Consider the following 22,946-nt stretch of genomic DNA (forward strand, 5'->3'; position numbering starts at 1 on the left):
TGGGAGAATATAGGGGTTTTTTGGTTTGCTTTTTTTTTTAAAGTCAGCCTTCCACCCCCCATCTCACACATAAGTCATAACAGGACAAATGGTGTTTTATCCTGCTTTGTAGGTGAAAGTTTGGTGTGTTCTTGCTGGCCCTCACTCTTAGCTGTTTACATGCTGTAATGACCACAAAGCATCTTGGCTTCTGGGGCCCAGAGCATTAACAGATCTCTCACTAACTCTTAGACGTAGCAGGAGCAAAATCAGACACTTTCAGTCAAAATCACAGGAAGTTCTTTCAAATTAAAAATAGGAAATGACTTCTGCTTGCTGGAATTTGTCTTCCAAATGTGATCATGTAAAACGAGGTTCTGTAATGAGTATTGAATATTCTAATTTTTACTCCTTTTTTTGTCTTTTTCTAGGAGAAGCTCTGCCTACCACATCATATCCTAGAAGAAAAGGGCTTGGTAAAAGTGAGCATAACAGTTCAAGCATTGCTAGATGTAACCACAGTGAAACAAGCTTTATTCACATGAAACTACTCTCTCTGCTGTTACCAGCTACACTGTGCCATGAATGAATTGAAAAACTGCCCATTTTTTCAAACTGCATTGAAAACAAGTCCAGTACTCCAAGAGTATTCTTACGATTTTAAACCCACGTTTCAGACTGTACATATGTGTCAAACTACAAAGCAGAAACTGAACAAAACATTTTCTAGAGGAAGTTGGCACTTCACTGCTTTTATAGCTCACTTTGTACAGTACTTACTAAAACAACCACCTTTCTGACACTTAAAATCGTGTGGAGTACACAGCTGTCTTGCAGCAAGATACCTTTGTATTACTAAACTAAGAATCACTGTAATCACCTGGGGGGAGGGAGAAGGGAGAGTAAATCAAACTGCTACCACCTTAGGTTTTTCTGCAGTTGCTTCAGGCTATTGCCTTTTAAAAATATCCAGACATTCAATATTTATATAAATATTATTTATTAGTGAGTTGTTATTCATCCTTTGGATGCAAAATGTAAATTAGGAAACTGTATTTTATTACTGCTTTTTTTGTGGTTAAACACTTTATTTTAATATAAATACTTAGTTATTTTTTATTCTACTTGGTGTGCAGTAGCTCTAGATCTCCGTAAATTGTATTTTCTAATATGTAAGGTAAAAAGCAAACAAAATAGGTGCTTCTATTAAAAGAACAGCTAGCTGGAATGGCATTCTTTATTTCCTGAATCTGTGGAACATTGGTAAAAAATTGTCTGCATTCCATTGAGTTTCCTACATTCCAGTAACACCTCTCCCCTCACTAGATAGACTAAATTGGCCGAAAGTGAGAGCACACCCATTTTATTTGTATATAGATGTTTTAAAACAAAAGGAAATATGTAAATTTGAAAAATAAATGTGAAAAAATATTTTTGATTGCTTATTTTACTATGCACAAGACATTTAACTTTTGCCACAACGAAATTATTTATGTGTATTAGGATCATGTGTCTTGAAATGTAATTTTGCACTGTAACTTGATTTCTTTTAAAGATTACAGCACTACAGAACAAATAGTAAAAAATAGCACAGGAATGTTAACAAGATTAACAGGTAGCCAAAAAATTAACTTGTTTTCTTCAGTGATTACTTCAAGAGAAGACAAAATTACTGAAATTGCTAAAGGCAGTCTCAAAGACCTGATCTTCCAGATCCAACCTGCCTGGGTACAGGGATTCTCTTTAGAAGTATCCACAGAATTAAGCACAATGTTCTGTAGTGCACATTTGCAGCATCAGACCTCTACTTCCACGTCAGCAATAGGAAATAAAAGTTCTTCTCCTTCTTACCACTTTACATTTTTCAAAGAGATTTTTAAAAGTCTAATTTACTATTAAGGCATCACACATTTTAGATCAAAAAGTTCCAGCACAGTGATTCTTCTGCTATCTGGAACATCTCATTTTCATTCACACAAGAAGCCAGTGATGGGATTTGGGCAAGCAGGATGGGGCAGCTGCATGTGGTGAAAAGGGAAGCTGGCTGGGGACACACAGGCAGGGAGTTTGAAATGTAGAGTGGCAAAAAAAAAGGGGCAAGGGGGTGTGAGGACTAAATATTTAAGCACGAGGATGTGAAGAGAGCTATTGTATGAAGGTTTTTGGGCAGAGTGATGCATACTTGTCACTACCCCCTCTCGAGGCAGCTGTACACACGTTCACAGGCACTGCATTGAAGCCCACCCATGTTCAGCAGCAGAGCTGCTGAGCTTCAGACCTGCTGAACAGAGCACACGCTTCAACACCACCACGTGCTGCAGGGCTGGGAGGTAGTGACAGCAGCGTGTGAGGAGCAGGAAAGTGGACTCGCAGACAATGAGCCAGACAGTATGCATGGAATATCCACTTACTTCAACCAAAGCAAAAACATTTATTTTATAGAGGGAACATTGACTTAAATTGCAATTTGATTGGCAGCTAGCATATTGTTTCCTATAAAATGTACTGTGCACTTTAACACAAAATGAAAATGTATTTTAATATTTTAGAGAGCTGCACAAATATCTGTTTTGTCAAAAAGCACGAACAATGTAAAGAAAATAAGTTTTCAAGTCAGAGTTTATCAAATTTTAGAAGCATTCAAGGATCAAGTATAAAAATAGGAATATTGATTTCTGCATCTTGAGGGTAAAAATGCAGGTTTCCTGAATATTTTTTTACAATGTATATATGGCAACATGAAGCTTTGTAATTATTATTATTTTGACAAATCATGTTTTTTCATAATTAAAATTTTGCTTTTCTCCTGATAATGTCTTTCAGTATTTGCTTGAAGTTGGCTGTAATTAAGTAGCTCTAAGTATTTTGTAATACGGCTTTTTTTTTTTATGCAGTCTTAACCTGTATGGCTAAAATGAGACTCTTCATGATCCTTTGTACAATATTTATATGTGCAATAAAACATGCATGGCAAATCTGTAATACCCTCTGCAGTGAACATAATGTATATAGAAAATCTTTACTGTAGTTTCAATTAAACTATATTATTTGCAGAAACCCTTTAATGCCCTGTGACTGATGATTTCTTGTAAAAGACATGGTTGGAGAGTGTAACACTGGAAATGATGGGTTTGGGGGAAGATGATGATGTGATGCAAATAAAGGAGTTTTGCAGCTAAAGTAGGCATAAGATCCAGCTGGTAGCTGTTGGGTACCTGGAGTGCTCTCCCTGCAGCGTGGCTGTTGTGAAGGCCTCCAGCCACTCTCAGTGGCAGTGAATTATCTGCCCTCTGCCTCCACGGCTGGGCTGGGCTCAGGGAGATGGGGGAGACCCCTCCTTCAGTTTCCTCCTGCTCACGTTGGTGTATGAGAGTTGTTCATTTTACTGCTAACACTTCTCTCTATAGGGCAGCCTTTTCTCCTCCTGTAATGCAGATATTGTTCTGCAGCCTTCTGCTTCAGCAAGCAAAATCAGAAAATTCCTGGAGGGCACTGAATCCAAGCAGTAAACACAGTAACACACCTTCGCCCCTGGGGATAACCCAGTGTGCCAAGGCTGTGCTCAGCTGCTTTGCTCTGCCTCTGGCTGCAGAAAGAAGAAGCAGGTCACAGCATCCAGCCTTCTCTTGCCCATGCAGTTTTCTGAAGTCATCCAAGTACAGTTTCTCCTAGATTCCAATTTCTCTAATGGAGTGTCTTTATCTTAGTGAACAGGTGACTTTATAGGCTATACTTCTTCACTTTTGATAGGGGATTTTGGAAGCAGAGGATCTTTCTGCAATTATTTCCTTCTGGAGAACTCTTGCAATGCACACAGTTGTATCTTCCCAGCCTTCAGAGCTTACTTCATGAATAAATGGATGCAAGACTGATACAAGTCTGCATAATTCAAGGCTGTCACCAGCACCAGCCTCCCTGTAACCTAGAATCTAGCAGGAGTCAGAAACACAGGAGAGCATTCAGCATTGCCTAAAAAAGAAAATCCATCCTACATCTGTGGTAGCATTTCCTCTGGCAAGAGTGAGTCAAGGTTTGAGCAACGATTCAGGTCCAGCTGAGCCCTGAGAAAGCTCACTGCTTACTTGCAGCTTACTGGAACAATCTGGGTTCTTGTCCACGGTAGCTGGCAGAATTATATCACCAAGAGCTATTTTAGATCTACAACTATCAGGACTAAATTCTGCCATCTTTTGTAAAATAAGCATACTTGATTTCAGCAATGAGATATTAGATCATCTAGATAGCAATAGCTTTTCTTAGATGTATTTAGCAGGCTCCTCTCAGTCCTGTCACATCCAAGATATACAGTACAAGTCTCTCACACACTAAGAATCAAAGGCAAGTGGAGAAAAAAATCCCTTTTAGTACAGACTGCTCCCTTCACATGTTTTTTAAGAGGTATTTTCTGTAAGTATCATCCACGGAATACTGGAGATCATTTGCTTGATAATGCACAGCACAGTAAAGCACTGTGCACAGCACTCTGCAGTCTCCATCAGACTTGGTCCTTGGAAGATATTTACGCAGGCCAAGGAAAAACACACCTACCACTTCAGATTAGTTAAGTAGCTTGAGTAACTGTGCCACTAACAACTTCCTTCTCCATTAAAGGTTGAAGTAAAGCCCAGTAATTAATTAGCTGAATGGGCACATTGTTGTTAATCAGTCTTTGCACAGTTGCACTAGAAGCTGTCTGCAGGTACCACGTCCACACCCACACTCATGGTAGGAAAGTCACTCATCTGCTGGTTTACATTTTGACCCAAAATGCAACAGATGTAACCTCATGGCATTAAGAATTTTCCAAGCATGTAAGAACATTCCCAATAGTTACTCTAAAGCACACACATCAAATTAAGTAGGACTTTTATTTTTCTTAGAAGTACAATCAATCAGAAGAGTTCCATTTTACAAACATCACTTCAGCAAATGATTTTTGTTTAGTTCACCACTATCTCTTGATTCATATTGGCCAGGTAGCACCCATATCCAAATGTTCAAGCATTGAGGTATTTTGCATGGTGTTTGATGTGGTCATTAATAAATGAAGCAATGAAAAAATAGCTGTGATCATAACCCTAGAAAAGAACAATAAAGAAATCAGCAGAGAACATACAGCTCGTGATAAAGTAATCATGCTAAGCTACTTTAGAGGAAATGTAACGACTCTCCTGGTTTTATCCATTTTAAGAAATACCTGGAATATATTTTTAAATGGCAACAGATATATAACAGGTGAAGTGTAGATGACCACTAGGAAGCTGAACAAACAGAAAGTCCCTTAGCCTGGGCCTGTAAGCTAGGGATGGGTAACAGTAAGGGTCAGCTGCAGAGGGAGATGCAAAGAACAGTTGCCCTCAGGGGCACTGCTCCTCTGCTAAAATACGGTGTGGGGGATAAGGAGAACACAGCCCAGGTCTGAGTTACTGCTCCATCATTGTGCTGAAATGTCACCCTCTGGCCCACAGCACTCCATCAGCACCAACTCTTTAGGTGCAAGGTTTATGGTAAACCAGAGAGGACAATCCACAGCTCCATCAACTCTCCACAACCGGGCTCCTCACAGTCTGGCTGGAAGTTGCCAGTGGCTTACAAAGACTCCAGTGCTCTCAGGACAGTAAGAGCGATCCTTCCACTTTGTTCTTGACATGAATCTAGGCTGTCAAGCAGTTCCACCCCTTGGTGTAAATTAGGGAATTTATACAAACACATGCAAACTAAATCACAAAGTTTTATGGTAAATGCAAAACCCACAGCACAGATAAGGGATGCAGCAGAAGGTCATGTGTCACTTTGGCTGTACAGTGACTGCAATACTCATGCAAAATGATTAATGCTGTGTCTTCAGCCGAGCACCAGCAGCCCGAGACCTCATGCAGGGATCAGCCTGTCCAAGCTGGAAGCACGACGGCACCTAGTGGGGAAGCGCGGCCGAGTCGGGTGGGCGATGCACACCTTGGTGGCCCATGCCACGGGGAAGTGTCACTTTGTCATTTCCCACCCTCCTCCTCAAGTGGCCAGGGACAGACCTACAGGGAGAGCATGCCTGCTCCCTTACAGACACTCTCTTCACTGCCTGCTGTATAGAACCAACAATCACAAAAAAGAGTACAACAACCAAGGATTGCAGAAGCAACTTGCCTGCTGCAGTCTGAAGATTACTGGGATTTTCCGCTCAGTGCAGGCAGCAATGAAGTTATCAGGCAGTAACTGGCCTGCAGACAAGAACTGGTCATCTTTGCCTTGGTCAATCAAGATGTCAAGGCGAGAGCCCGAGTAGGACTTCACAAGCTGTGTGGCATCATATGCCTGCAGAAATAAAAGAGAAATTACTTCAGTTACATATGTTCAACTGGTTTCAGTTTGTTGACCACAGGAAAAGAATGGCACAGAGAGTCCTGGGCAGCATTGCTCAGGACACCAAGCTACACTTTGGAAGAACAGAAAACCAGGGAAAATCCAGGCAACTGAAAAATAATACCTATTGCTTTAAAAAGGACAAATGTATGAGCTAGATAATTACCAAGTTGGCAGTTTAACCAAACAGCACATCAGGCCCAGGGCTGACTTCCTACAGAATTGAAGAACAGCAATATAGTCAGCATTAACTCACAACCTTGTGCAGAAACTAGATCCTGCTGAAGAAACTTGGTATCTTGGTGTATTTATTCTGGCAGGTAAAAGTCAAAACACCAGTGTGACACAACTACACTCATGGGAAGGCATTTAACCTGAAGGTTACCATGATCATTTGACCAAGAAAATTTGGTTTGACTGAGAAACAAAAATTAAAAACTAAACATACATGTATCAAAATGTAATTACGATGTTACCCATGTGGTCCTGTGCTTATTATATACTCAAAATAAATAATTCCTTTAAAAAGACAGCAAAGTATTTAAATGCTGTGGAGAAGACCAATACCAATGGACAGCACAGTTCAAAGTCCTACACCAAGGCATCACAGCCATCCTTCCAGGATGCCACCAGATGTAGAAATGACACTGCGATGGAAGTGGGAGCTTGGGCTCAGTCTGGCACTGTGGTGATGGTATTGAATTATCCTGAACATATTTACATGGCAATTTTAAGCTAAAATAGAGATCAGAGGTTGTATATCTGTGCTGAAGGCAAATCTAAGTCTGCTCCTGATGATTACTGTTATCCCTTGGACTAGGTTTGCAGAAACACTCCAAATCAAGGGGGCAGAAAACAGGTTTTTGGGTGGTTGTTTTGTTTCACAAAAAATCCATTACATTAAGTCTAAGCAAGTTTAACTGGTGGTGTTTCTAAATACACAAACTACTCTATTAATAATTAGAAAAGCAGAGAACATTCTCCAATCCTGTAAAGTTTTAATCAGACCTGGAAGTCTTCCTAAAAAGTACTTTATTCAATTTACAAGGGATTGAACTCTAGCATGTACTTATTTACAAGGAAATCTGAGTGCATGGTCACAATGATCCCTTCTAATTTAATTATAGAAATACAGTGCAATGTTTAAGTTGAGATTAAAAATACTGAAGGGCTGCCCAAATAATGCAGCAATCATGCAGACAAACATTTTTGTATCTTAGCCATTCATATACAACTACTGATAACTCCAAATTAAGGTCCTGGAGCTAAAACTTTGTCTAGTTTAATGCTGTTCTGCAGGATAAGGATACCATTTTCCAAGTATCTGACGGCTCCTCTCTGAGGCCTCCCACAGGCTGCCCATGCAGGACGTCATGAGGTTCATCAGTCTGAGCAGTTTGCAGCAGTCTCTCTCTTCAGGCTACTACAAAAATACACTGCTCATAATTGTTCTCAGCCCAGACTTTTAAATCTTCATAAAACTGAGAGAAATGTAGTTGATTTGATGAGAGGCCTGTGTCTCATTACATTTTAATAAGCACCATAAGGCAACAGCAAGTCACTTCTGCCAGGAACAAACAATGCTTTTCTGTGCTTAGGGGTGTAGTAAAACAACAGTACCAGCTCATGGGCAATCCAGAGTTTTTTTTCCAGGCTCCTGCTGTGATGTATTCACAGATCACTCATTCATCTGCCACTGTAGAACTGCAGCTGCAATACATACCTCCCATTTGCTTGCATCTGGTCCCAGATATCCACCAAGGGCCTTCTTCCCCCACTGACACTGAATTGGGTTGCAGATAGGAGCAAATGCTGACACAGACTGTTCAGAAAAAGAGCAGCAAAAAAACCAAAACTTTGTAACAATGAACTGCAGCAAATGAAACTATTTATACATTTAATGTCCTCAACTCAGTATTATGTTTTCTTCTGCCACATTTACAGAAATCTATATAGGCATTAGTGTACCTCATGTAAGCTATACTTCATCTTACTTTGTACTTCCCAGGATTCTTCAGAGCAAGAATAAGAGCTCCATGACCTCCCATGGAATGCCCAAAAATAGACATCCGTTCAGGGTCAGTTGGAAAATTTGCATTTATTAGTTTAGGCAGCTGTAAAGGAAACAAAAGTGTAATAAAAATGTTAAAGCAACTTGAGTATGTTTTAAAAAAAAGCACACATCTAACCAACTATTAATGCCACTGAAACCAAAGGCACATCTCTGGTTCTAGCTTGACATTTGTGAGCATGGCCTGAAAGCAACTTGAAGGAGAATGTGAAATGAGAAGGAAACAGTTCAGCTGATAAGTAACTCAAAGTATCTCTATGGAAATCTCCTGTAACCTTGTAACACCAGATGTGAGCCACACCCCTTTATTTTACCCAGCAACACCAGGAGAACCCAGCAGTCAAATTACCTCATCTTTTATGTAGGAATACATCCTGTAGTTTGTTTTCCAAGGATCTTCAGTGGCATCCACATAAAAACCAGCACCGGTGCCAAAATCCCAGCTTTCATCTTCTCCTTCAATATTGCAGCCACCTACAATGACAAATCTTTACTGCATGTTCAGAATTGGAGAACTGCCATAGAAATGAGACTTGGGACACAAGTTTCTCAATCATTTCTCTACCCCCTCAACTATAAGACAATTCAGATTTTAATTCATTCATACAATATTTTCAAGTGTTATTTCAATACTTGCAAAATTACACTTACATAATGCCTACAGATATATCCAATTTCTAAATGGTGTCAATATCTCCACAAATAAATATATATATATGTCCAATTTACTCAGGAACTTTATCAAAAGTTGGCACTTGTTAATTGGTGCTACCAGCTAATTTCAGTCATTAGACCTCATCCTATTAAGTACAAGAAATTGTGTGAGAAACAGAAGAAAATTTCCTTTTCTCCAGAATACAGAACCATGTATCACCAAATGGTGTGTCCAAGCCAATTTATGTGCTACACATAAAATAATGCCTGCTACACCTCCCTTTTTAAGATTCTCCAGAAGAATAATACACTGCTCCTATCATTTCACAAGTCTACCTCTTCTACAATTCATTTCATTGCACCCACCTATAATTTCCATGAAACTTAAATCTTTGAATAACTGCAGGATTGTATCTTTTCCAAGGTTACACTTTCAAACGAAATTTGCAGATGTGTTCTTGAGAGTCAGTGCATCCCACCCAGTCCTCCCTTTGATTAGTCTGTGATTTACCAGCCTGGTCTGCAGAACTCAATATTTCAAGTTGTATGTGATAGGAATGTTTTGGAGAAAGAGAGGCCATTATTTCCTAGTTTCTGCAATCCAAAATTACATGGGCTTTTACCATTGTCAAACTACACTGCAAACCCACATGTAACTCAACAGTCCCTCACAATTTGTGCAGGGAGGGCTGCCACCCTCCCACAGTGTCAAATCAGGTGTACAAGGATCAAAGTTGACTTTGCACCAGTGACAAGCCCTGCCAGGCAATGAAGGCATAATGCTCATTATGCTAAGAAAAACTTTCAGGAAGCCTTGAAAAATAGACATTTGAAAAGGAATCTGCATAATATTGCTCAGTATACCTGTCTGGAAAAACAAACCCCTTCAAAGCAGGAAAAGTAAAGTCTATCAAGGCCTCACAAAGTGTCTGTAATGACAAGTATTGAATGATTTCATATCTTTTTTCCCCATCCAGATACATTTACTGGCTCCTGGATGGTAATTCTCATGCATGACATAATTAAAATGCATATGTAAGCATTTTCAATACCTCTCAGCTCATGATTATATTTTAATTGCTTTTCACTTGTTTCTCCACACAGCTCAAACAGACTTAAAAACATCTGGGGTTTCTCAGCTAAGATTTAAGAGCATAATATGAAGCTCATACCAAAACTCACTTAAATAGTAGAGCAATCCTTATCAGTTATTAGTCTACAAGGCAAGACAGAAGCTGCCATGAGGGACTTAAAAGGAAATGGACAAAGCAATGACCTATGCAAAGGCAGTTACACATTGACAGAGACAATTTACACAGATGCTACCAAAAACAAGTTCCAGTCCAACTACCCAATATGAATAAAGCAAAGGTTAGTTGCCCATCTCTAGCCTGCAGCAAACAGTAACAACAAAGTGTGAAGTTCATTCATTCACAAGTTTTGCTTTCTGTTCCTCTTCTTCATTAGAAATATACATTTACATTCTTTGACCTGACACAACTTCAAAACCTAGATGTAAAAAATGCTTTATGGAAAGAACATTGCTTCCTTCCTGTAATGCCTGTAGTCAGATGTAACCCACTAAAGCTTGGGAAATACTAGAAGGCTGACACCTTTATTTACAGCACTCATGAGACTGTGGCAGAATCCAAATACAAAACATAAAACAGTGAATCCCCACTATTTCTAATAACTGCAGATCCACCATTTTCAGATTTCCCATACCATAAGCTCAGCCTTATACAAATAACGGCACATAATTTTAAAAATCCATTCATTAGTAGTCTGTTGTAGCTGGAGGGAAGAAGGATTTCTAGTTTACTTTTCAAGTATTGTAATCTTCTGAAGGCATATATTTAATTTGCTTTAGAAGACAGAATACTATTAAAAGCAAGCATTGCATCTTTGTGTGCAAACACAGTTCTGCAGGTTCTGTAGGGTGTCAGCAAGGCACACAAAATGTCAGCAAGAATTCTAATAAGACACATTTGTTGTTTCACTTTTCTTCCCTCTCCTCGTCTGTGCTGAACTCTAGAGCCCCTTTGTTCTAGTTTTAGTACAACAATACATTCCAGTGTCAAGCCCTCACTACCCCACTATTAAAAACACATACAAGGTAATCTAGAGAACAATGCAAGATGCAGAGGTGAGGTCAAACTCTGACTCAGGTGGGCCAGACACTTTTCAGCACACTGTTCTCTGAGGACAGAGAGTGCACTTCAGTGCAATGACTGCTACCTGTAATGTCTCTGGTGGAACTTACGTGGGCTCGTGTCTGGTGCCACCACGATGAGGCCGTGCTCTGCTGCCGCTTGTTGAAAGGCGGCTTTCGTTATGAAATTCTGCTCTGTGCAGGTCAGCCCTGGGGAAATAAAAACAATTCTGATGTCCCTAACTTCAAGTATAAACATTTTTACCATCCACTGTCATGACACAAATTAGACCCACCAGCTATTTTGTGACAAGGAACACAATTCTCCACACTAACAGTCCTGGTCTCCAACTTTCTAAACACAAATCTCAATAAAGCAACTCCTTGGATTACAGAACAGATTTCTGCTTTTTGTTTTGAATTTAAAAGAAAAAAAGATTTAATTAATTAATTTTTGATGAGACACCTTCACTCCTGCTGCACAAGCCTCTTCAGCCTCTGGCCCTTTCTGATCCCACAGATTCACTTCACACCAGACATACTTGCGCTATGGCAGCTGACAGCAGCTCTCTTTTCAAGTTCACCAGTTGCTTCCTGCAAAGTTTTACTTGGAATAAGGTAGAGTCCACAGGACAATTGTGCGGGCTTCCATTGGCTCTTTTCACATTCCTACTCTGTCAGCTGAAGCAGTTTTTGAAAACAAAGGAAAGCAGGAGTGTCTCAACAGGAGAACCTTTATATATACGCTTTGGAACTAAAAGTATGAACCTTTAGAACAAAAGGGTAGAACACTTCGAACACTGAGCATTTTGGAACACAATATGGTAGGCTACCCCCAAGCTGCATTCTGATTTATCACAGCACACTCAAACTAAGTGTGCCTTCCAGAAGATGAGTTTCTCTAGAATCCAAAAGCTTCCACTGCAGTACCTCTACATTAAGTTTTCAGTAACTGTAGTCCAGTAGTTTAAAAATGTTTATGATTGTATTTTTTAAGTTACTAAGACTCATGTTACTTACCCGACAGCCAATACAGCACAGGACACTTCCCAGTTTCTGCTTTTGGAGGCAAGTAGATTCCAAATTTCATTTTGCATTTTAGCTCTGCACTGTATTAATAAAATACTCCTTGTTATCACCACTACTTAATTAACAAGGTCACTACCATTAAAAAAAGGAATCAGTTCATTGAACGGGAGATGTGGTCAGTGAATTGTAGCAACTAAGTTAAAGGAAGGGAAAATCAATTTTTAAACTCAGCCTTAGACTCTAGATTTGGCAACAGTTAACTTTTCAGCCTTTTTTGAATATACTTAAAAGAGACTTACAAATAAGCCACATTTTCACAGTGCTGCTAACTGAGAACAGGTTGAAAATCGAATTTTGAATCCCAGCAATATTTAGCTTGAGCTTTGGCTATCAAATTGCAACATAATTTTTACTGAAGAACACATCCACATGAGTTGCACAACATTAAATGCACAGCATGCACCAGCAAGGGAGGTTTTCAATCTACTAAGTCTACCAAGTCTCAGACCAATTAGTTGCTCAATTAATGCTAAAGCCTAAAACTGTCAATAAACTCTTATCTAAGCACAACTGATGATTTTATTTTTATTTGGATAAATTTTTTTTTAAATCTGGTGTTCTTATACATCTTCATTAAACAAGAATCTATTCACTGAGTCACTGCTCACAGTACTTTTCCAGAGTGCACAGCAGTAAGAGACCCAGTAGCAAGTGGAACTTTGCAACCACAGCAGTTCTCTGTGCTGCAAACAGGACAACCCAAAGTAACGAAGCTCCATTTTCAGAGGTAAAAATATTAGCTTCCCACCTCAGCTCTACAGCACTAAGTATACTAGATTATGTTAAACATTAACACAGGAATTCAAGAGCCCAGCCAAAGCAGCAGCAGACTGAAATATGGATATTAGTGAGAGCATGCTGTTTTCCTGCAGACCAAAAATAGACAGCAATGGATTCACTGCCCCAAGCTAAACATCTTGGTTGCTTTAGTGGTGTTTACCTGTCGTGTTCAAACACCTTCTGGAAACCTTCAAAGCATTTGTTGCTGGAAACCTGTTTCAGTGCCATGATTTTAACTTGAAAAAAAAAAAAAAAAAAAGGATAAAGTTAAGTTTGAAAATAAATCCTGGTCTTAGACTTTTTGAGAAGAGTTGTATTCAACTTGTAGTATCTTTGTTTAAAGTTACCATTTCTCAGAAGAATTTACTGCACATGCTTTCTGATCTTTCATTAACTTTCTATTTCCCCATAAAAAAGAGACAGGGGAGGCTGAACCCTTGTGAGCAGAATGGGCAAAGCCTATCTGCTTTCCTACAGACTGACATCTCCAATGACCTTTACCTCAGCACTAACTGTGGCTTGCTCTTTGGCTATCAAACAAGCATTCCCACGTGCTGTGGTTAACCTGGAGATCCCTGGGCCAGGCTGTTACTTCCACAATTCCCATGCAGGAAGAAAAAATGTACCACCTTTCCTTCTCTTGTGTGTGACAGTATCCAGCCACTAACTACCACAATACTGAGTCTTATTCTCATCTTTGATGGAAGTTAATTACCACATTCTAGCAGTCTGTAGGACAGCAGAAACAGAGGAGCAGAAGGCTTATTTCCATGGCAAACAGTACGAAAAGTACAAGCAAAGGAGAGCCAGGGAGTTTTAGAACAGCTGGTAATGCAAGTGGGCTAAGGACACAAGGGAAGGCTGACACAAAAGTGGCCACTGTCAGTTTGCACGGGGCAGTAAGGCCAAGCAGGCAGCTGAAAGGTGAACAGACTGCAGGGTTACAGCATACTCCAAGTCGGTAGGGATGCCCAGGGATCATCACACCCAGCTCCCAGTCCCGCACAGGACTATCTCCAAGAGTCACACATGTGCCGAGAGCATTGTGGAAAAGCTTCTTGAGCTCTGTCAGGCTTGGTGCTGTGACCACCTCCCTAGGGAGCCTGTTCCAGTGCCCAACCACCCTCTGGGTGAAGAACGTGTTCCTGATATCCAACCTGAACCTGCTCTGACACAACTTCAGGCCGCTCCCCCGGGTCCTGTCACACAAGAAAACCCTGAGGGGAACCCAGGTAACATCAGACCAGGTAACAAATGTTAACACGAAAATGTTAACACGCCCTGACACCTGCGCGCTCCTACGGGCACCGGGCCAGAAGAGCCGCGCAGCACCGGGAGCGCTCGGGGCGCGTCCCTCACAGCGCTGCGACCGGGGCCGAGGCCGCCGCCCGGCACGGCACGGCACGGCACGGCACGGCACGGCACGGCACGGCACGGCACGGCACGGCACGGCACGGCACGGCACGGCACGGCACGGCCCGGCAGCCCGGGGCAGCAGCAAGGCCCCGGCCCGGCCCGGGACGCCCACAGCACACAGCACACAGCGCTCGCTGCCTGCACCGCCTCCCTCCCGTCCTCGCAGGCGCCGAACCCTCCGCTCCGGGCGCTGCCGCCGCCGGCTCCCCGCGCTCCCGGCCCGGCCCATTCCCGCTGCCGCTGCCGCGGCCGCGGCCTTACCGCGCCGGGAAGGGGCGGCCCCTGCGCGGAGCCGGCTCCTCCTCCAGCCCGCCCGCCCGCCCTTCCCGCCCGCCATGGCGCGGCCGGGCCCGGCCCCCCTCCGGCACCGCCGGGCCTGCGGCGCGTCAAATGTGTAACCATTTCCTTTAAAAAGGTTGCTCTGTGGTGTTTGGTCTTTATTTTCTTTGAAGCCTAATCAAGAACAGAGATTTAATCCGTGAAACAACAGCGAACAAGCTCTTATTGATGTCCAGGTGGAATTGCCTCGCTAATTTTAGGGATGGATATGTTTCAGTGGTCTGAGACCTAGGGAGAGGTTAGCAAAGCTTGGGGACAGGGATGTGCTGCTGATAGTGAGCACAAAGAATGCAGAATTCACGGGCCACAAGGACATTTGTCAGAATTCCTAGGACAGGAAAGTAAACACAGAAAACTCATTAACTGTGCTGAAATCAGGTCTAATTGAGTAGAAGATAATTCTGATGGGGAGATCGTGGCCATTCACTCACAACCCACTGACTCAAGAAACCCACCAGAGAATCCATAATAGTGAACTATTCAGAGCAGCCTTTCTGTTCCTGTTGTAATCCCTTGACAACTTCAAGGACGAAAAAGTTGCCGGAGTGCCCTGAGCTGGGATCATTGCACCCTTGCATTGCAAATGTTTTACTTCCTCTCAGAATTTCAGAGTTCTTCATAGCAGGTGCCACCAGACAAACTGCTGAATTTATAATAAACCCAAATTCTAGTGTAGGTATTTTACACCTGACCTGTGACATCACAAAGTAACAAAGATATTTCGCAGTGCTTCCATCTTATTCACAACCCAAATGATCCCACTTTGTGCTGGGCTTTAATTATTTCTTTCTTTATTTATTGATAGGCAGTTAAACATGCCTGTCAGTTGTCAAAAATGCCCTCAGCAAAGCTACCTCCTGCTTTGTAGTCTTGTACCGTATACTGCTTTGACAGCAACTATTTTTGCCTTTAATATTTTTCATCTTGACTTTTCCAATTCCTTTTATATTTTTGATTGCTAATTCTAGCAATACACAGTACTGATAATTTTGTCCCTCCCATTACTTTCTATTCTTCCCCAGCAGATCTATTTGGACTACAGCTGCTGGACCCCAGACCTGGGCCTTTCATCCTGTCTTCCAGAGCAGCTTTCCTATCCTGCCTCTGTACCTGGATATAGTTGGTACAAATAGTCTGTCTCTGAGCTGTTTAAACATCCTCATATCAACTTTTCTTTTTCAAGCTGTGTTTAAATTGCAATCAATCAAATTAAATTATGTTTCTTCACTACTCAAGTACTCTCCAGGTTGTTCCTTCCATCTCTACGTTTGTGTTTTGTAGCTCCCTAAATGTCTCTCACTAGCAAGATAATGGCCAGTTAGTTATTTGAACTGAACTGTAGCCAGTCTGTTTTCTCTCTTATACATCTAGACAGATGTTGCTACACACATCTCATTTTTCCTGGTATTTGCAATCGTTGTTATTTATTTACTGTCAGTATGAAATCTGCCCAACTCAGGCAGTGATACTGATCAGATTTTTGATGTGTTTGTACTCTTCCTATCCAAGTCCATTAGATAACCTCTGCCCTATTTACTCCCATTTCAGAAGGCTTCACCTGAGAGCCTGCTGATGAGTCTCCCTAGCCTCCCCACATCTCCATGTCAAGATGTATGCATTATTTTTATGTATTTTCCATCAAAAATGGCTGAACGTAAATACATAAGCAAATTATGTGAGGGCTGTGTCTCAGCCCTTCAGAGAGCTGTTTTCATGGCACAGAGCTGACACACCAGGATAGTGTTAAGAACAGTATAAGGCAGAGGGAGCCAAGCTGGTGCAGTCTCTTCTGTGCTACAGTATAGATCTTTCTAGTATCTTTGGTTATGGACATTTGTTTAACCTTAATTCTATTTCTGTATCCTTTCAGACAGTGTCTGCAGTTCTTACCTGTGAATTCATTTTGTTTGCATTCTGCCTATCATTTCAGATTCTGTAAAACATATCAGATGTGAAACAGGCTTCCTTTCCTTCATCATTAAAAGGCTTCTCATATGGTACAGCAGGGCAACCAGTAGAAATGAGGATATTAAAATAAAGGAATGACAGACACTCTGGAAAATCTTTTGGCTTATGTACTCTTGCTTTATTATATTCCAGTACAGCACATACTGTTCCAACACACTTTCTCTGTGTTCCCCCCACATGGACAGTGCTTTCTACCATCTTACCACTCAGATCACTGGATGATTCTCATCCAGTGGTGAGATATGATTTCACATCATCCACCTAGAATTTCTCTTGGTATCAGTGACAAAGTCTTTGCATTCTGTCAGCAAGGTTTTTGCCTTTTCACCATCTTTTCTGTACTTGGGGAAACATACCATTAACTTCAACAGTCTCAAACACATTTTCCATAAAGCTTCCAGCAAGAGACTTCCATATTGTAGCCAATGTGTGTCTTTAAGCTTATGACACCAAATTTTTTCCTTTCCCATTTTCTTTGCAGTAAATACAGTCTTTCCCTCAGCCATGCATCTGGGTACACACTTTTCTAATCTTCTAATACTTTTTGTGGTAGTCTGAATTAAGAGTGGTGGTTACTACCTTTCTCCTGCCTGCTTTTCAGTCATTTTTTTCTCAACGTTTTGTATGTGATCTCATCATCACTTTGGCTATCCAGAGCTCTGAATACACCCTTCACTGTTGACTTTGCCAAGAGATTATTTGTATGCTGTTCTTTTCTGTAAAGAACTTCTCTGGTGTTCTTTATAGCAATTCATTATAATTAAGTCTTTTAGAATTCTAATATGATATTTATCTGAATTATCTTTAACTGTCTTATGCCATGCTATCAGTCATTTTTAAGAAACATATATGCTGGCAGCAGTATCATCCCTCAGTATATTTCATGCTGGCTCTATTGACACAACCTGTTTCAAGTCTAGCTTTTCACGGGAGAAAGTTTGCACAGGGAAAGGGAGACATTTCTGCACAACTGAATTGTTATTAATTTTCTTTATTATTTCCCCTTCCTTCTACATCCATCTATCTTTTACCTTTTATTTCTAGATAGAAGTTAGATCTGAGCTTCTTTTCTTTTTTTCTTACACACCTTCACTTTCTTTATCTGTGTACATTGAGGGTTTTTTTTCTGCTCTATTCTTATTCTTGATTTCATTATTTTCTTTCTGTTCATTAATGTATCATTTGAGTCCCTCGGTCTTTTGAGGACACAGCATTGTCCTTTGGTCTTGCTTGCACTGTAATCCCAGTTACATAGCTCCCCTGGCTCCTATTTCACTTGGCTTTATCTTGGATTGGTGCTCCTGCAGCACTGCACTGGGTGTCAGGAATGGCCTCAGTAGCTCTGAGCTGCTATGAGACTGAGTACATTCATAAATCCTCTTTTGCAGAGAGGCTGTGGAAAATATATACACAGAAGATTTGCAGTTGCAGCAACAAATAATTTGTGATAAGGAAATGGAAGTAATGTTTTTTGAAAAATTCTTTGTTCCTGGGGCAGTAAAAGCAGTTACAACTTTTCCAAGGGAAAAAACACCCTCTCATGTTACTTTTTTTACAGTACTGTAAGAAATATTAGTAATATTTTCTTATCACTTCAGAAAAACGGAAAATTAAGCACATTACAGCTGATATTAAATCCAGTGAGGAATATGCTCCTGATAATTCTGACAGAAAGTATTTTCCTCTTAATGTGTTACAATTAAAAGTGGAGAAGTCTTTTTTTTCATAGTAAATTAATTGCACATATTTATATTATGTCTTTTGTTTGCTATTTCTTTCTAATACAGATTAATTTTGAACCTATGAGGAGTCTGCTTTTTTGAGAAATTTTTCCACATACAGTTTTAAATTTCTCATGTATTTACTGAACCCTGGAGGCTGGTATCTTGAATTCAAATATTCAAGTAAACTTTGATGTATAGTTGCAGCTAAGGAAAGATATTTGCTGACAGGAATGTAATCGTGAAGATCTGATTTAGCAAATGCCAAAGGAAAAATTTAAATTCAATTTAAGCCAATAAATAATCTAGTAGAACATTAGGGCTTGTCTTATTAATGGGAGATGCAAGGAGAGGTGGAGGCATAAATACCATTTATTTAGGCTTGGTTGTCATTCCAAAGAAGACAGGCTTTTCTTTAGGTCTTATGGAATGAGTTAAGATCAGCAACACCAGCTGGCATGCCTTGATCCCTACATGAGCCTTGAAGTAATACATGTATAATAGACTTTCTTTCTTGGGCTTGGTGGAGAGTTCAGGCCACAGACTTGAAGTCATTTATCAAAATTAGGGTCAAAGTAGCAGAAGGAGCTTTCATGTGTATCATAAATTCTTCCTGTAAGGATTATTTAGATCTGTTATCTATAATAGATAATTATATAATATAATATCTATATATTATATATTATCTATTATAATATCTATAATAGATAATAGATAAGAGTAATGCAAAATTACAAAAAAAAGATTACTTTAAAGCGCACGGCTTTTAGAAAAGCTGGTGAAAAGACAGTAATTTATTGCTGTCAAAGATGAGTATGGTAACATGCCTACATGGCTTTTGGAGCAACTGGCCTGATCCCCAGCAGAATGAATATTTTTCAATAATATATATGATTCCCAGAGGGAGTACAGGCAATGAAAGGGTCAGAAGATTCCAAACATTAATTTAAACTAAAAAAGTAAAAGTAGATGCTTATATTGCCCAAACACAATTGGCAAAAAAACTTGATTGATCTGATTTTAAGAAAAGATAAGTGTTCTGAAAGTTAAAAAAAAAAAAAAAAGCATAAACCTCAAAGGGAACAAGTTTTCAATCACTAATATAGGGATTATTTAGTTAGTGTGTAAAAGTGTCGAAATTAGTGTCTAAAAGATCAAGAAAACTGAGGACAGGTCAGCCTTACCACCAGTTCCAGGAAAGTAACAGAACAAATCCTCCTGGGAGCCATTTCCAAGTATACAAATAACAAGATGGTGAATAGGAATAGCCAACATGGATTTACCAAGAGCACAGCACACCTGATGAGTCTAATTACCATCTGAAGAGAATTCTGCATCAACGGACAAAGCAGGAGCAGTGGAAGTTATATACATTAGCAAGGGCTCTGAAAGAACTTCTAATGGTCTCCTTGTGTCCTGTAACGAGATTGGAAAAATAAGGTGGGTGGGAAATTGGCTTCATTGCTGGGCTCAGGGAGTACTGATCAGCAGTCCAAAGTCCAGCTGCCAAAGTGACACCCCTCAGGGATTGATATGATGGGCAGGACTGTTTAGTGTCTTTATCAGTGACCTGGGCGATGAGATGGAGGGAAGTCTGAGATATGTAGGTAAGAAAAAGCCAGTTTATATTACTCCTTGCAGTAACAAAGATAAAGATAGAAGGATAATATATCTTTGGGGAAAGAAGAGACTTCAGTTCAGAAACATAACCTGGAGTTCTGGAAAAAAATCTAAGTTGCAGTAAGGAGGGGACTATTGACAATAAAGGTCACTATTGATAATACAGTTCATTGAAAGAAAAGGAAAGAGCTTATTACTATTGACAGTGACCAGGTCCACAATGCTAAGCACTGTAGAAAAACCTATTGAAGCAAACCTTTTCACTTGAAGGGTTCACTGTCTACAAGACAGGAAGGGGGAAAAATAATTTCTGCACTTCTCATGTGGAGAACAGAAATGTTGACTTCCAGAGTGCAGCCATGGTGATCATACTCCTGTGGAAACTTCAACCTTTATTTTATGCATAATTAAAGGCAGCAAGTCCAAATATTTTGGTGGAGTAACTGTTGGACTAGTCTGCTTCTGAATCCTGAGATTTTCTGCCATTGTTTGACCCTGATAGTTCCATCTCTTTCAAACAAATGTTCTGAAATAGGTATCCTGCCTTGAATGAATTTTCAGGTCCTGTGTGCTGCTTCCCAAATGTCTGTCATATTTTTCTTGTGGGAAGTATTAAAGAGGAAATTTAGGATAATCTGTCTTTTTTTGGGTCATTCAGGGTCTCACAATTGCTGTACTTCATCTTGGGAAGTGCCTTTATAAACTGCTTTTGATCCATATTTTTGCTGGTTCTACAAACCTAAATAAGTAAACCTGACTTATTTCAAACACACAGATCTCAATTGCAATAACTGTGCATTGCTAGATTTTTTTTTAATGGGTCAATAAGAACTGCAGATTTCCAGATGTATGTTTGAAATCTGTTTTCACCAGCATTGGAAAGTAGATGTTTATAGGAAGGGGACCCTCATCCATGTCTTCTAAGCTCTGGGTTCTGTTCCTAGCTTACTGAGTGGCTTCTTTTGCTGATTTTATCTCACTATATTTCAGTTGCCCATCATCAAAAAGTCCCCAGCAACAGTTGTCTCTTCCTGAAAAAAGCTGTAAGAATAAATAAAAGTGGATGTATTCTGACAGTGACTGCAGTAATCTGTTTAACATGCTTCTTTCCCCATTTTTATCCTTAGGTGTAGATCTATAAGGTGGAACCTCTCTTAATATGTCACAGTGTGTTCCTCTTTCATCAGCCACTGGCTTCTTGGGCAGATCAGAAGAATCTGAATCAGAATCTTTTTATCTTCTCAAAAGACCCATTCAGCAAAGAAGCAGTTTTGCCTCAAGGATCCCCAGTGTGAATGTTAATAATCCCTTTACAAGGGGAAAAATATTCCCTACACCTATCTCCAGGCTTAGCCTTAGCCCCATAGACCCAAGTATTTAGTTTTGAAAAGCAGAGTTTTGTGGCCCCATTACATCTGCTGTTAGTTGGGAATGGAGATATTTTATACTTGTGGGATTTGAAGACTGGGATTTTCTTCAGTAGGTAATTTCAAAGCATAATTCTTTCCACTTGCTTAAAATACTAATTTTCAGCTGCCTCTCTTTCTCTATTGCCTCTAGGAGCTGGCTCAACTGGCTTAGACCTGGGCATTTAACTAGGAGTCACCAGCAGTTCCCAGTTTTCATGGAGTCTAAATGGCTCCATGAAAAAATAAGTTTTTCAACTTGCACACTTTTTGCTTTCTTTGCAAAGAGACATGGATCACCCAAACATCTTTGTAATTTCAAATTATTCAGCAGCAGAGACTTTACAAAACAAGAATGTTGTAAATTTGATTGGAATGAACTACCAATTTCTTTGCTTCCGTTTCCTGTGGCAGTTATGTGGTTGCAGGAATATAGTTTTTACTGCTGGGTTCCTGAGAGCTGTGAAGAAGTGTTTAAGGATTCTGAGACTCTGAATCTCTTCTACTGCTACAGAACATTTACCATGTAAATGGTAAGAATAAAAGCAAACTCACAAAATGCTAATATTTGTATTATCATTGAATAGTGACCTAAGAATTTGCAAATAAATTCATTGAGATTTTTTTTTTACCTCAATTGCAAAGGCATTTGCAAAAATATTTATGGAAAAGTTGGTGTCCTGCCTTCATGGTGACAACTGATAATAATGACAAAAAACTGTCTTAACTTCTGGGGTTTTTTGAGCCCTTTATAAGGCACTATGTTGATGCATATGCAATGCTGACTCCCTTCAGAGAATACATCTGTAGATGGAACTCAGTGTGTTCTTTTCCAAACATCTTTTCTTTTCTATCTTGAAGTGTCATATTGATAAACTAAATGTATTCTCTTTCAATGATCAGTGAAAATTATGTAGAAATTCTGGCAGGGAGTTTTCCAAAGAACATAACAAATCATGATACACTGGAGCCTACATACAGAGGTCTAGTAGTACTGAGGTAAAACTGAGTGGATTTGCAGCTCAGGGATTTTATCTGGTACATTTCACCATACCACCATATGTCACATATTTGCAGCTAAAACAATCTCAGTCTCTATGTCTGATAGCTTCTGAAAAATACAGCTTTGTATGCTTTTTTCCTACACACTATAAGGCTCAATGAAATCTTAACAGCTGTACTACTTTGATATGCATTGCCTTTGCAAGCAAGAGCTTGTATGCTGTAAGATCAGTTGGAGGAATAAATTTATTTTGGTTTTAAGACAGGGAAAATTGAAACTATTAAAATCAGCGCTCTTTGTAAAAGATAATACCGACAATAGATGGCACTGTGGTTCTGTGACCCGGGGTTATTTCTGTCTAGCGCAGCCACAGTTTGTGTTGCTCTGGCGC

General features: G+C 40.0%; 3 protein-coding genes across 16 annotated transcripts in view; 2 read left to right on the top strand and 1 right to left on the bottom strand.

Moving 5' to 3' along the window:
- Positions 1-3,036, top strand: part of LRCH1 (leucine rich repeats and calponin homology domain containing 1) — a 116,222-nt gene extending 113,186 nt beyond the window's left edge. For all 11 annotated transcript variants that reach the window (XR_002465269.4, XR_002465270.3, XR_002465271.3 and 8 more), the window contains one exon: positions 411-3,036. Coding sequence is in view for 6 of the 11 variants with exons in the window: in XM_085577522.1 (XP_085433648.1) it covers positions 411-524 (114 nt within the window). In the remaining 5 variants the exon portion in view is untranslated. The remainder of the gene's footprint in view (positions 1-410) is intronic.
- A 1,792-nt stretch (positions 3,037-4,828) lies between these two features.
- On the bottom strand, positions 4,829-14,789 carry ESD (esterase D). 4 transcript variants are annotated; one of them, XM_021528439.3, is made up of 9 exons: positions 14,760-14,789; positions 13,243-13,318; positions 12,234-12,322; positions 11,325-11,423; positions 8,757-8,881; positions 8,331-8,450; positions 8,060-8,158; positions 6,121-6,288; positions 4,829-5,057 (listed from the first exon to the last, which is right to left on the bottom strand). In XM_021528439.3, the coding sequence occupies exons 2-9, from the start codon at positions 13,308-13,310 to the stop codon at positions 4,977-4,979; spliced, it is 849 nt and encodes a 282-aa protein (XP_021384114.1). In that variant the 5' UTR covers positions 13,311-13,318; positions 14,760-14,789; the 3' UTR covers positions 4,829-4,976. The 4 variants fall into 4 exon arrangements, with proteins under 4 accessions (XP_021384114.1, XP_085433694.1, XP_085433701.1 ...); XM_085577568.1 differs by having other exon boundaries at positions 14,674-14,775; XM_085577575.1 differs by having other exon boundaries at positions 14,371-14,775.
- Positions 14,790-14,794: 5 nt separating this feature from the next.
- The window catches only part of LOC144245908 (uncharacterized), a 135,057-nt gene continuing 126,905 nt past the window's right edge, over positions 14,795-22,946 (top strand). Inside the window, exon 1 of the mRNA XM_085577604.1 lies at positions 14,795-20,133. The gene's annotated coding sequence lies outside the window, so the exon portion shown is untranslated. The remainder of the gene's footprint in view (positions 20,134-22,946) is intronic.

Source organism: Lonchura striata, chromosome 1 (genome assembly GCF_050655825.1).
Source record: "Lonchura striata isolate lonStrDom1 chromosome 1, ASM5065582v1, whole genome shotgun sequence".
NCBI lineage: Eukaryota > Metazoa > Chordata > Aves > Passeriformes > Estrildidae > Lonchura > Lonchura striata.

Coding starts and splice junctions, on each gene's coding strand:
- ESD (XM_021528439.3), bottom strand. CDS start 13,310: ATGGCACTGAAACAGGTTTCCAGCAACAAATGCTTTGAAGGTTTCCAG. Junction 8,882..11,324: donor GGCACCAGACACGAGCCCAC/GTAAGTTCCACC, acceptor TTGTCATTGTAG/GTGGCTGCAATATTGAAGGA. Junction 5,058..6,120: donor TAATCTTCAGACTGCAGCAG/GCAAGTTGCTTC, acceptor GTTCTTTTCTAG/GGTTATGATCACAGCTATTT.